This window comes from Cucumis melo, chromosome 6, assembly GCF_025177605.1.
Source record: "Cucumis melo cultivar AY chromosome 6, USDA_Cmelo_AY_1.0, whole genome shotgun sequence".
Taxonomy (NCBI): domain Eukaryota; kingdom Viridiplantae; phylum Streptophyta; class Magnoliopsida; order Cucurbitales; family Cucurbitaceae; genus Cucumis; species Cucumis melo.
Window position 1 is genome coordinate 11,073,131 of NC_066862.1, and position 13,264 is coordinate 11,086,394.

Genomic DNA, 13,264 nt, shown 5'->3' on the forward strand with positions numbered 1-13,264 from the left:
GCTTGATTCTGTTAGAGTCGTACCTGCATGGGTGTCCTTCGGGATCACCACCTATCGAGGACTGTGTGGTCCGACGGGACGCCAGTCTAGCATGATATAGACATGACTCGAGTGACTCGACGGGGTCCTCGCATCCCGACTGTCCTAGGTGTCCCCGGGCACCGAAGACCAGAGTTACGTTCCTACGGGAGCGCATGATTGCACGTGTTCGGGAACGTGCCAGAGATTGGGTACCAGTTATCAGGACTCTAACAGGAAGTTAACAGGCACCTAGTGGGACTAGTAGTGGGTCCCTTACTGAGTATTCTTATACTCATTCTCTCCATTTTATGTTTTCAGGTAGAGGACGAGGCAAGGGCAAGGGCAAGCTGGCGAGCGACCCGAAGTGAGACCGAGGAGGGCCATAGGGACTACCGCTTCCGCTTATTTCTTAGTTCAGATTTTAGCATTTGAGTTTGAGTACTTTTTATTTTTCACTATCTTTTATGTAGATAGGGCCCGAGTAGGATTTCAGAACGTTTTTACATTTTTGCATGACTACCTTGTTTATGTTTTTATAAATGAATTTCTCGAACCGTATGCTTTTTAATAAAATTTTTAGACTTAAACCACTTGTTCTATATTTAGTGATGACTTCGATTCAGCATAAGGAGTTGGGTCGTTACAAAAATTATTATCAGCAAAATTCATATTTCACTATGACATATGTCATCTATATTTTAGTATTATTTTCCCTTGGTAACGTGAATGATGGTAGACATTATATTAATATTCATAAATCAATGAACACCATTTTCTAATTATTAACTATTATTGTTTTTTTCTTTTCTTCTTCTCTATTCAAATTTTATTTTAAAAGGTAGCTTCTAAACTTATCCATATATAGTAGCTTTTTAGAACCCTAATAAATAAAATAAAATAACTTAAAGAAGCAATTTCTTGATATAACATGACAAAAATTATCTTTTGTGAGAATGATATATTTCTACTCATTTTCTTGTTGCTAAAAAAAATTAATATTGATTTTGCCTAGGTTATTCAATTTTAATCCTTATATTTTCAACTATTCAATTTTAGTCCATCAATAAATTTTAAATTCAGTTCTCACTCTTAATCAGTTGATGATCGTTTCAAAAACATTTAAACATATCCTTATTTGTCATTGATTTGTTTCTAAGAGTACTAAAAACTTACCCTAAAAAATCAACACAAGTTTTTTTCAATTTGGTTTTTGTCTCAACTCACATGCTTCATAGAAAAGAAAAATGCTCAAGTATAATCCTAACTTCAATCATCTTTGTGTAATAATCAGTCATCTAGAGTATCCAATCACAACAAGTTTTCACGTCTTAAACTTTTTCAAATTTTTAAAATAAAAATTCCCAAAAGTTAAAGTCTCTCGTCATATGATTTCTTTATGTCAAGTCATTCAATTTTGGAGCTCTCTTATAAGTTGTAATTAAATCACCGAACAAAGAAAAAAAGAGGTACATTACTTGTTAGTATAGATAGTAAATTATTCGTTCTTTTCAACTTTATTTTTAGTTATACTTCCATACCATTAAATCTCTCCCCATTGGACTTCATTTAGTGCATTCTTCTCTACTCGGAAAGTTGCATACTTTTATAATCTTTTATAAATAAATAAATAAATATATATATATATATATATATAAGAAAAAGAAAAATAGAGAAACATGAGTGTAGAGTTATGAGGTCTTCGAGTTGACCATTTCAAGATCGGATCCCAAGGTTTCTCTTTCTCATGGGATTTCGTTAAACACTCATTATTTAATTAATGAGTTTGATGATATGTTGAGTTTTGCATTCTCTTTTATATATATAAACTCATTTCATTATATATTTTTTTAATCTCCAAGTCCAAACACCATAAATAATGACAGTGATGCAACAGCTAATTATAAATTTTAATCACACATACATATCCAATAAATAACCTATATATGCTAGGGTTCAAACTCTTTAACAAAAAAATCCATTAGTTAACACAACACATCCGTAGATTCAAGAATTTCATTAAAATAATATTGGTTTAATTAAAATAAACTTGTTTATATTAAGAACCATCATCATAACACAAAGATGCTTGGGAGTGTTTTTGCTTAGAATTATAGTCAAAATTTTAAGACGTAAAAGGATAACTTTCATTCATTCTGTTTTTTTCCAAAAAAATAAAAAAATAAAAAAAACTTAACTAATTAAGAACCAATTAAGCCTTTAGAATTATTGTGCCTTCACAAGATGTGTTTAATGGCCCAACTAAAGAGGCTACGACGATAATTAGCTATAATAAATTGATGTGGCTGCCTTTAATTAATTAAAAGTTAGGCTAAATACGGCTGCTAAAGTTTCTCTTAATTATCATATAGTTGAAAAAAGATATTCAATCAAAATTGAATTTCATCCCATACTTATGGTTAAATCCGATTTTTCACCAAGGGTAAAAAAACACTTAAAATAGCTATCACATTGTTCGGTTTTGAAGATTTCACTTAGAAGAGATTAAAAGACTTCCCAATTTTAATAAAATATATACAGACTCTCCCATCCCTTTCATTTGGTTTTAATATGGAGTCTATATTTGTAATTATCCGATGTGGTATCATAGCTATGGACCTCACCGTTTTAATAAACTACGATAGATTTTTCTTCTCCATGAGCAACTAGTTCTAAAATATATGGAATCTTGTGTATTTCTAACATGTTATCATAGTCATTAAATCCAAATAAATACTCTATAAAGAATTATATGACACAGAAATTGTAAACCCAAGGAGAGGCAAAAGATTATACGTAGAGAACTAACCATATTTGTAAGATGTACAAGTTTAATTATGAAATGTAAACTCGTAAAACCTAGCTCCTTGCATGAAAGAAAGAACATAATAGCCTACTCTTACTTACACAACTCTAAAATATTCTTCTAATATATTAGACAACTACCAACATAGTTATCCCTAATGATCGTGTGAGCTGTAAGAAGTATATATATGATCCACTTCATGCATCTTCTAATAAAAATTGTTGAGAGAGGCCAAAGTGAATTTAGTTTAACAAATAACTGGTGTGAGTTTTTTCATTAGAAGTTGGAGATTTAATTCTCACTTCTATAGTTATTGTAGTAAAAATTATAAAATATATCAAGATAGGTTGAAATATGTTACTCATACAACTAATTAAGTGAGTAAAGGTAAACACTTCTGCCTTCTATAATGTATAACATATAAATAAAGATGGATCAGATTAGGGTTTGGGGGTTTTAAAGAGAATTAAAATGAAGGGGGTGATTGAATTGAGGGTTAATTAATAATAAAGGGGGACCCCATTAAAGTCAAAGCCAAGATGCAAGGGCAGGCTTGTGTGTGTGTAATAATAATTCTTCCATTGAGACGAGAGAATTGACTTTGGTGCCTCAAAATTTGTATTAATAACCAAACAAAAAAACACAAATAAAGAGAGAGAGAGAGAGAGAGAGAGAGAGAGAGAGAGAGAGAGAGAGAGAGAGAGAGAGAGAGAGAGAGAGAGAGAGAGAGAGAGAGAGAGAGAGAGAGAGTTTTTGATATGATTAAAATCTTTCCATAATCTCAACAGTGCAAAAGAGAGAAAGAAGAAAATTCATATGGAGATTGATCTATCACTCAAAATAGATCATCACAAGGAAGAACACCATCATCATCATTTGATCAAACACCAAAAAACTGATCAACAACAACATCAAGATGATCATGATCATGATAAAGAAGAAGAAGAAGAAGACGAAGAAGAAGAAGAAGAAATTGATATCGATCATCATGTTGTTCCTTCTACTACTTCTGGCTTGAAAGTGCTTTTGCCACATAACAATATTAATGTAGGAGAGGTAATTAATTGCATTAAAATTCCCTGATCTCTTTCATCAAATATGTATATTATGTTCATATGATATTAATATTTGGTGTTTTGGGGGGTTAGATTTCAGAGTTACAAATGGAAATGGATCGAATCAAAGAAGAGAATAAGGCCTTGAGAAAAGCTGTGGAACAGACAATGAAAGATTATTATGATCTTGAAATGAAAATTGGTTTCTTTCAACAAAACAATAACCTCAACAACAAGCTGGTAACCCCTTTTTATTAATTTTATGATTGTTTTATATCTTTTAACTCTTTCTTAATTACTCTATTCTTCCTCTTTCTTCATTGATACTATTGATACTACATCGTCGAACTTACCCAATGGATATAGAGAATATAACCTATCATATCTATAATAAATTTTGAGATTTTGAACTAAATTTTTGCTATATGTAAACAAAAAAAACTTTTAAATTATGCTATGTGTACTAGTATTTAGTTTTGTCATCCAAATCTCGTAAAAAAAAATCCACTTTGACTAAAGTGGTTCGAAAATGTTATAAAAGTTTAAAAGTGAATAGTAAACCAAAGTAATTAAATAAACCAAAGTTAATTAAGAGTGTTGTTTATGTATAATTAAATAGAGAAAATCAATTAAACACACAAAAAATGTGGCCTTTAAAGTAAACTATTTTTTTGGTAGTAGTGAAGAATTTAAATGAATAAAGAAGTATGATGAAGTCTATATATGTATATATATGATCAATTTTCTGCCAACATTAATTTCCTTTCAGCTTAATTCATTTTTATAATAATCTACACATTGGATTTTGTGCTAATATTGACCCCCTAATATGCTTTCTGACTCTCACAATTTTTCCTTTCCTTAAATATATTATTAATTACCTAATTCTGTATTTTTCTTATACATCCAAAATTAACTGTCACACGCTACTACTAATAATAATTTAGCTCATTTAATTTTTTTTTACAATGTTACAACTTTGTTAAGGAAAATGTGTGTGTTTACTTTTTAAACAAACTTTGAAAAAAAAAACTATCTTTTAATTAGAATTACTTTTTTAGCTTGTTTTTGAAAATATGGATGAAAATTTGTAAATTAAGAAATTTAGGAGTGAAAAATTACATTTGTCGTAGACTACTTAGCTTTTTTAAAAAAAAAAACCAAATAAATACTAAACCGATTTTTGTAGTTTTTTTATTTTTCAAAATTAAGTTTATAAGCATTACACTAGCTTATCAAATTGTTTTCAAAATTGATTGCTAGTTAGTCCAGAAAACTAAAAGATATTAATTTTGGAATCTGGCTGTGGTTAATTTCAAATAAAAGAGAACAAAGAAGCTTAAATAGTTATATATAAGACTCTCAATAATATGTATTTTGTCACAATTACACAAGTAGCTTTACATATATATAATTAATTTGGTTCTCTCTTTTGATATACATACACGCAGGAGTGTGATCATAACTTCCTATCCTTCCATGGAAATGAGAACAAAAGGCATGAAGAACCAACAAAACAAGACCTCGAACTCAGAGAAATGGCGAAGAAGAAGAGACGAGTCGGGTCGGCATTGAAGGAGGACGAAATGAGGGAGAGTGAACTAGGGTTATCATTAGGGCTCCATACAAAAAACAATAATAATGATTTAAAACAAGAAGACAATGATAGGGAAATATTAATAGAAGAAGAAAGAAGAGAAGTTAGGAACAAAGAAAGTTCAATAATAATGGAAAATTTCAATTCAATCCAAAACAAACCACAAAGGCCTGAATTGCAAGCAATGGCACCCCCACAAAACAGAAAAGCTAGGGTTTCTGTAAGAGCAAGATGTGAATCTGCCACCGTAAGTTTTCATAGATATTCTAACATCTTCGTTAAAAATATGTGTCTTGTGCTATTTGAATTATGCTCATCTTGCAATAACAATTAATAATATTATATTGTTGTAGATGAATGATGGTTGTCAATGGAGGAAATATGGTCAAAAAATTGCGAAGGGAAATCCATGCCCTCGAGCATATTATCGCTGCACTGTTGCACCGGGATGTCCAGTTAGAAAACAGGTATTTCTTTTTCAGGGTTAAATACAAATTTAGTTCTTTAATTTTTGTGGGTCTCTCGTTTACTCAAACTAAAATTTTAATTTTCAATTTTGTGTTTAATATAAATTCTTATTATTAAAAAACTGTCATATAAAATTGAATATTTTTAGGAAAACATTCAATGATAAGTTCATATAATGTCCGAATTAAATAGATCAAAAAATATCTATATGAGATACATAATTGAAATTTTAGAAAAGAATGTACACCACAAACACTATTATTCAAATTGTCCCATTTTACTAAAAATGAAAGTTTTAGAACCCTTAATAAAGTTTAGAAAATAAAATAAACACCGTGTTAAAAAAAAAAAAAAAAAAAAAAAAAAAGTCAAACTTATTCATTATTTTTATAAAAAAAAAACATATGAGTTTTTCATCTTAAGAGAACAAAAAGATTGCATTTTTGGAATTATAACATGTATAGATATATATGTATATATATGTGTATATATATGTATATGTAATGGTAGGAGGACTAAACATTAAAACCTTATTACCATATTTAGGTACAAAGATGCTTAGAAGATATGTCAATTCTAATAACAACCTACGAAGGAACACATAATCATCCTCTACCTGTTGGAGCAACAGCCATGGCTTCCACAGCTTCAGCAGCTTCTGCTTCCTTTATGCTCTTAGACTCATCTAATAATAATAATACCAATCTTTCAAATTCTCTTCATCAAAACCCTAATATTCTTAATTCTTCTTCTCCTTCTTTCCTCCAAACTCAAAACCCTAATAATCATCTTTTCACCCCATTATTCCCCACCTCCTCAACCTCCCACTTCCCCCATTCCTTTTACCATTCCAACTTTCAACCTAATCATCTTGTCAGTCCTCTTGACCGTCGCACCTGGAAACCGGTCGATGATAATAAGCCACCACCGTTGACGCCCGATGCCGTGTCTGCCATTGCTTCTGACCCTAAGTTTCGAGTTGCCGTTGCGGCCGCTATTTCTTCGCTCATTAACAAAGAGAATGAACACGTGACTACAACGGGAGAGACGGCCACGGATGGTAAAGGTGGTGGTGGCAGCGATAGTGATAGTGGAAGCAAGAAATGGGTTGTTGAATCCCTCTCATCAAAATCAAATGGTAATTGAGATGTTTTTAAGCGGTGGAAATTTGCCATTTTTGGAGGGAGATTCAGAGTTAGGGTTCATGTTTATGAAATGGTTAAGATTTTAATTTTTTTTTTTTTTTTCTACTCTCTGTTACGTTTGATCCAAATTTGTATTTATATTTGTAGTCTTTTTCTTTACTCTTTTTTTCTTTCCATGATTTGATTTTCTGATAAGAATTTTGTAAGAATTCACACAAAGAAAGAATAAATATTGTTTTGGTAATTTGTGTTATTTCACCGAGTGAAAATAGAAATCTGAAATGTGAAAATATTTCCTTTGATAAGAAAAAAAAAAAAAAAAAAGGAACAATGAAACATGTGACAAAATATTCATTTTGATTTTTGTTTCAATTTCGTTTACTATAATGATTCTAGATATTTTGTCGTAATTCTTGGTAGAAAAGTTTTATTTACTATACAACAACAATGGACAGATTGAGAAATTGAACTTCTGCATCAATATTGGCTCAAACCTTTCATTTAGATTACACTAATTGGTATGGACTAGTCATAAAAAATCAAGTCTATATCGTAACATATATATAAATTTCATTCGGACAAATATGAGCTGAAGTTTTCTATTTGAGTAAGGAGGTTAGGTAAAACGAATAATATAAAGTATGAGCTAACATATGATACACAAATATGGTGGTGGGGAAAAAATTAATATACATCAAGAACGCAATTAATGATTGGGATGAAAAATAATACAATGACAAAAAGGACGAGTTTTGATGTGAAATTTTACATAAACGTTTTAACCAATATTTTATTTCCTAATATACTTATATATTAATTATATATAAATATTCAGGTCCAATGTTTTTGGTTTTACGTTTAAATCAAATCAATTTTTTCCAATAAATTATTAACTCATATTCAAAATTGGTCAAAACTAGCAAATCCATTTATGGATATATACTTGTTGGGTTGGGTCATCTATTGGGGTTTTCTTTTACTTAATTATTTAAAACAAGAGTGATACACAGTTACATACATACAAAGCACAAACACATCAGATCTGAACCAAAATGTCTAACCCAACCCAAAGTTATGTTGTAATCTAAATCTAAGTTGTTGATCAAGTTTTCAAATTCTTTGTAGACTTATAAATCTATTAGACATCGAGTTTAAAAATTCAAAAATTCAAAATTACCATAAAATTAAAATAGAATAGCTTTTAAAAAAAAACTCCGAAAAAGTCAGAACCATTCAACACAAATCTAAGACATGTTAAAACCTAGTTTTAAGGACAAAAAAATGCAAAACTAAAAGTTGAGATTAACTTGTAAGTTAATAATAAAATACAAATGAAGATAAATTAACATTAATCTTTAAAAATGTTGCAACAAAGTACTGTAATCCTATACTTCAGTCTCTCCTACAATGTTCGATCATTTCAAAGATTGCTTTGGTTAAATTTTCTAAGTTCAAAAGAAAAGAAAAAAAAAAAAAAGCAATGCATTTAGCAAAGGGTTTATTTCAGAAAGGCTTAGGTCAGACAAGATGAAGCATCATCATCTCCTACCATCTATATCAACGAACCGCGTTTAGAAAATCAAGAAACCTCACATCGTTTACAAGACAGAGCTGCGGAGTATTTAGGATATCAAGGCAGGCAAGCATTAGACCCAAAAAGTGATCATCTACTTCTGCCAAATTGAACCTCAACCGGCTACTTATTCTCAAACAAGACAGGCATTTGATAAACCTAGAACAGCAAACTCAAAAATGGATCACACGTTACTAAACATTTGTTTTCTGAAACAACTACTGAATTCATGGATCACTATTGTTTATATAAAGCAATCATAAAATTGAAGGAAGAAGTTATTCAGAATCCAATCTCCCAACGTGAATCCAATCTCCTTTCTTATTGACCATGGTTAAAGGTCTATGACAGTTTTTATAAAATTTCACAGCCCTGGCATTTTTTGTTGATGCAAAAATCAAGTTCACAAAACGACATTGCATAAAAAATCAGAAAAATGCTGCAAAAGCAAAAGGATAGGATCCCCACATCCCTAACAACTCTCTCCCATTACTTTAGTTTCGTAAATAGTTTTGGTGCAACCTGCAAGAAAAAAGTGTCTTCCAAGTTAGTTCAAGGTTATTTCAGTTTTTTTAAAAAAAATTAACTTGTTTATGCGTACAACTTTTTCTACGATTTAGTTTCTAACAAAACCCAAAGTTACTTACACATTTGTCAATGCAAGACCAGTAATCAAAATATTGTCCAGTGCAATGCTTATGACCACTGTCATCTCCTTGGATTCTCTTCACGCATGCCTATGACATGGAAAGACAATAACCATCAATTTTACCCTATCTTTATACTATTGATAGAATTTGAATCTGCTCAGACATGGTTAACAAACTAAAATATTAGGACCCTCCATCATTCCTAAATTAGCAACGAGTCATCATCCGAAACTCATATGAGAGACTAAATAAATTTTGCCAATTCTCAGGAAAAATACATCATTTTGGGGAGCTCAACTCTATTTTTTTATTTTTCTTTTCCTTTCCGGACCACCTCAACTAATCTCATGGGACAACCTGCTTGACCCTACATCATTTGAGTATCAAGGAAACTCGTAGGAAATTAATTTCTAGGTAAGTGACCACCATGGATTGAACCACTGGATTAACCTATGATGATTGAGATTGTCTCCACTAGGACAACCTATAATCTCTTAGTTAGTTATTGAGAGACTTTACTTTTTTACCACCAGGTCAACCATAGGTTGGGAGCTCAACTCTAATTGGAAAAAGGAATGAGGAGCTCAACTAAAAGAACTCCAGTTACACAAAATTGAACATGTAGAGTAATTACAAGAGGTCTTCAAAATCAAAATCTAGAGGAAAACATAAAAACTAGGGGAAACAGGTCATATGTGAAGGTCAAAATAAACAATTCTCCAAATTTGGTGAGGTCTAGCATCCTAGGAAAAAGAAGTCCAATGCATGTTTTAAGATTTATCAACCTCACAATAAAAGGATGTCGAATGACCAAGTCAACGGGAGCCCCAAAGCACAGTATCAAATAGAATCAGTGAAACATAAGATGTCTAAAGTTTTGGCAAAAAGATATTTTGTCGTTAATAATGATTTGAAACACAAAAGGGAGCTAAGACAATTTGTTAAGGAAGGCTATTGCTGCCTCCATGACCTAAATGATTCCCATGATAAGCAAGGATCTTTCACCATAATTGCAGGTCGCAGTAACTTTTGAAGAAAAACTAGGCTTCTTAACAAAGAATATACAAGAGCATACAAAAAGAACCCAACATAAGGAGACCAAAAATAAGCTTGTCAGGCGAAAATGATTCTCATCCAAAAGCATGAAACTGGTTGCACTAGCAACTTTCTTCCTGTTACTTTTATGGCAAGATAGAGCCCAGAATTGAAACAGAATGATGAAATATGCTGTTGAAATTACTAAAAGAATGAGAATTTAAATGATGCTACTTAGCATTTGAGCGGCTTCATTCTGTTTGTTTTATAATGAAGATCATTTACTTATGATCACTTATTAGTTAAATCATCAATATGCCCAACATATCCAAATAATGATCCAAACACTATACAGCATAAGAAGAACTTTTATCCCAGAGGCGCAGCGCGATTGATCGGGATCAGGACCAGGTGACGTCAATTGGTTTTTTCCAAAAGGAAATTCAGAAAAAAAAGGTGGAGCCAAATCCAATTCTAACTTCTTTTCCTTTTTTTTTCTCTCCTTACCCGCTAACCATCTGTTCCCTGCTTTTGAAGGATGGTATTTTGGTATTCACCATGACAAGCCCAAGCCCAAGTCTTGTCAGAAAGTACCTAATATCAAACTCACTCCTGTAAATAGGCTTCGTTATTTTCCAGAAAGACCTATAAGGTTCAGTCATTTGGTGAGCCAGTGGCTGCCTGTTCTGTCACAAAAAAAAAGTTCGAAGCTACAAGGAAATCTACTCATTTATAATGGGCGCACTTACATGGAGAGATGCAAAATCTTCAATCTAGCGTAGCGACAGGATTAATTTCTAACCAAATAAGAGAATAGAAACATACCCACTCATGAGACTAGACTTTTAAAGTTGAGTAATCATGAAAAAAAAATGAATAATGAATAAAGGTCTAACAACTGAAGAAAAAAGTATATCCAACTTCACTAAGACTCATCAATCCCACACAACAAAGATCAATAAAACACCCTGTACCTGATATTCAAGTAGTGGTTTCACACACTTGGGTTTGCAAGCTTCTTCAAGATACCTCTTCTGATCAACGGGCTCTTCATCCGCCCTACATATTATGAAGAAACAAGGAAACATAGATAAGTTGACATCAAAACAAATAATCTTCAACATTATGAAAGATAAAGACACAGGGTACGGAGAAGACATGATGCAATGATGCAACTATCCTGCAGATTATTAAACTTTAATAATCTCCAAAAACACGTTGATCATATCACCAAGAAAACAAAATGCTACATCCACTAAATGCTAGGACATCTACTGTCTCATCGAAACTAAATCTTCAGCAAACTGATTCTTCCCAATGTGTGCAAAATTCAAGGGCGCTTTTATATTTCATCTTTTCAATTTCAGCAACAGGGAGATGATACTTATCTCCTTAGAACTCAAGGTCATAATTTGCTACCTATAGAACAGACCTTGTTCAAGTAAGATCGTAACAGAGAGATGATACTTGTCATGGTAGTTACTCAAAAAATCAATATTCAGAGAAAAATTTGCCCAAGTATGTGCTTACAGTCCACCTTAATAACCCTTCGGACAACAATGAGATATACTTACAAGGGAAGAAATAGTGGCTTAGAAATTTACGAATCCCAAATAAAAATATGAACGCTAACAAAACAACACTAGACTACAGGGATACAAATCTATAGTAATGTAGCAGGCAATAAAAAAGTTTATTGTCTAAGAAATAAAAAGGCAAAAAGATAATAGTACATGGTAAAACTGAAAGGAAAAAAGGGAGATACTCACATCGCTAACAAATAGTACTGACTTGGAGCAAAAGAGCACGCAAGAAAACCTGAAAAACAACTAAAATTAAGCATCAATATGAATAAAGAAAAAGGTTATTGTTTTAGTTTGTACAAAAATGCTGACCCCAATAACCATGAACTTTTTTCCACAAATTCAAGATGTCCATGTATTTAACTCAAGCATTCGTTTAAGGAATGGCAGAGACAAGATTAAAAAAAATTGAAATTAACCAGTCTGTAGCTAAACTCTATCTTTTAAGACCATCGTTGCCGTAAGATTAGATTTCAGGTTCAGAAATGAAACATTCAAAAAGGAAGATATTATAAAATATGGAGAACCTTGCAATTTTCACCACAGGGAAAGCAATTGCTTTCAATCCAACGATTTATTCCCACATAACAATACTCGTTAAACTTGATCCCATTCCAAATAAATGGAACCCCCCCCCCCCCCCAATTTCAAAATTGGGAGTTAAATGGCTATCAGAAACAAGAATCAGATCATATAATGCAACAAGAGGGGAAAAAACCTCAAATACAAACTACTACTGAGAGGTAGAACAAAGAAATGAATATTGTAAAACAAAAACAAAAATACTCCATCGATTTCTTAGAAAACTTCAGAGCAGACGAACCCAATTGATAGAAGGAAAAGAAAAGCACCGGGAAATACAAAACATACACGATCGATGAATGGAAGAAAACTAAACACGGATCTGATAATAAAAATCGAAAACTAAAAGAAAAGGTGAGAACAAGAATACAAAAAAAAGCATAGAAAAAAAAAAAGAGTTAAAAACGGGGGAAGAATTCTTGAGCTGAAAAAATCATACCTTTGAAAGCTGAAACACGAATCTGAGAGGAAACTAGGAACTCTGATTAGGTTTAGTTTGGAAGCTGAGAAATTGCAATATGACAAATCTTCCGCTTTTCCGGTTCATTAGAAGCTTTTACGGGTCGGTTGCTTTTCGGATCCGGTACAATCTTTTCAGGTCGGGTCAAACCCATTTTCTGACCCAAATGTGTAAACTTAGTCGGTCCATCATTTTACCCAATTTTTTTGAGTTTCAACTCAAATAACTTAATTAGGCTTATGATTTTACACCATGGACCTAAATTGCTTATATATTATACTAAAGTATTAGA

General features: G+C 31.8%; 2 protein-coding genes across 3 annotated transcripts; one reads left to right on the forward strand and one right to left on the reverse strand.

The window, feature by feature from the left end:
• Positions 1–3,493: 3,493 nt before the first annotated feature.
• Positions 3,494–7,342, forward strand: LOC103496139 (probable WRKY transcription factor 9). Its single transcript, XM_008457880.2, has 5 exons — positions 3,494–3,880; positions 3,973–4,119; positions 5,331–5,723; positions 5,830–5,943; positions 6,491–7,342. The coding sequence occupies exons 1-5, from the start codon at positions 3,641–3,643 to the stop codon at positions 7,088–7,090; spliced, it is 1,494 nt and encodes a 497-aa protein (XP_008456102.1). The 5' UTR covers positions 3,494–3,640; the 3' UTR covers positions 7,091–7,342.
• Positions 7,343–8,957: 1,615 nt separating this feature from the next.
• On the reverse strand, positions 8,958–13,061 carry LOC103496141 (cytochrome b-c1 complex subunit 6-1, mitochondrial). Of its 2 annotated transcripts, none has more exons than XM_008457881.3 (5): positions 12,952–13,061; positions 12,117–12,165; positions 11,322–11,406; positions 9,310–9,399; positions 8,958–9,184 (listed from the first exon to the last, which is right to left on the reverse strand). In XM_008457881.3, coding segments are annotated over exons 2-5 (210 nt in total). In that variant the 5' UTR covers positions 12,119–12,165; positions 12,952–13,061; the 3' UTR covers positions 8,958–9,151. The 2 variants fall into 2 exon arrangements, with proteins under 2 accessions (XP_008456103.1, XP_008456104.1); XM_008457882.3 differs by having other exon boundaries at positions 12,117–12,176; positions 12,952–13,030.
• Between the last annotated feature and the right edge of the window lie 203 nt (positions 13,062–13,264).

What these genes read in the sequence shown, in the direction of transcription:
- LOC103496139 (XM_008457880.2), top strand. Translation starts at nt 3,641, where the DNA reads ATGGAGATTGATCTATCACTCAAAATAGATCATCACAAGGAAGAACAC. An exon ending in CAAGATGTGAATCTGCCACC is followed by an intron (nt 5,724 to 5,829) that starts GTAAGTTTTCAT and finishes ATATTGTTGTAG; the next exon opens with ATGAATGATGGTTGTCAATG. An exon ending in GATGTCCAGTTAGAAAACAG is followed by an intron (nt 5,944 to 6,490) that starts GTATTTCTTTTT and finishes TACCATATTTAG; the next exon opens with GTACAAAGATGCTTAGAAGA.
- LOC103496141 (XM_008457881.3), bottom strand. An exon ending in AACCACTACTTGAATATCAG is followed by an intron (nt 9,400 to 11,321) that starts GTACAGGGTGTT and finishes TCCATGTCATAG; the next exon opens with GCATGCGTGAAGAGAATCCA. An exon ending in GGTCTTGCATTGACAAATGT is followed by an intron (nt 9,185 to 9,309) that starts GTAAGTAACTTT and finishes TTTTTCTTGCAG; the next exon opens with GTTGCACCAAAACTATTTAC.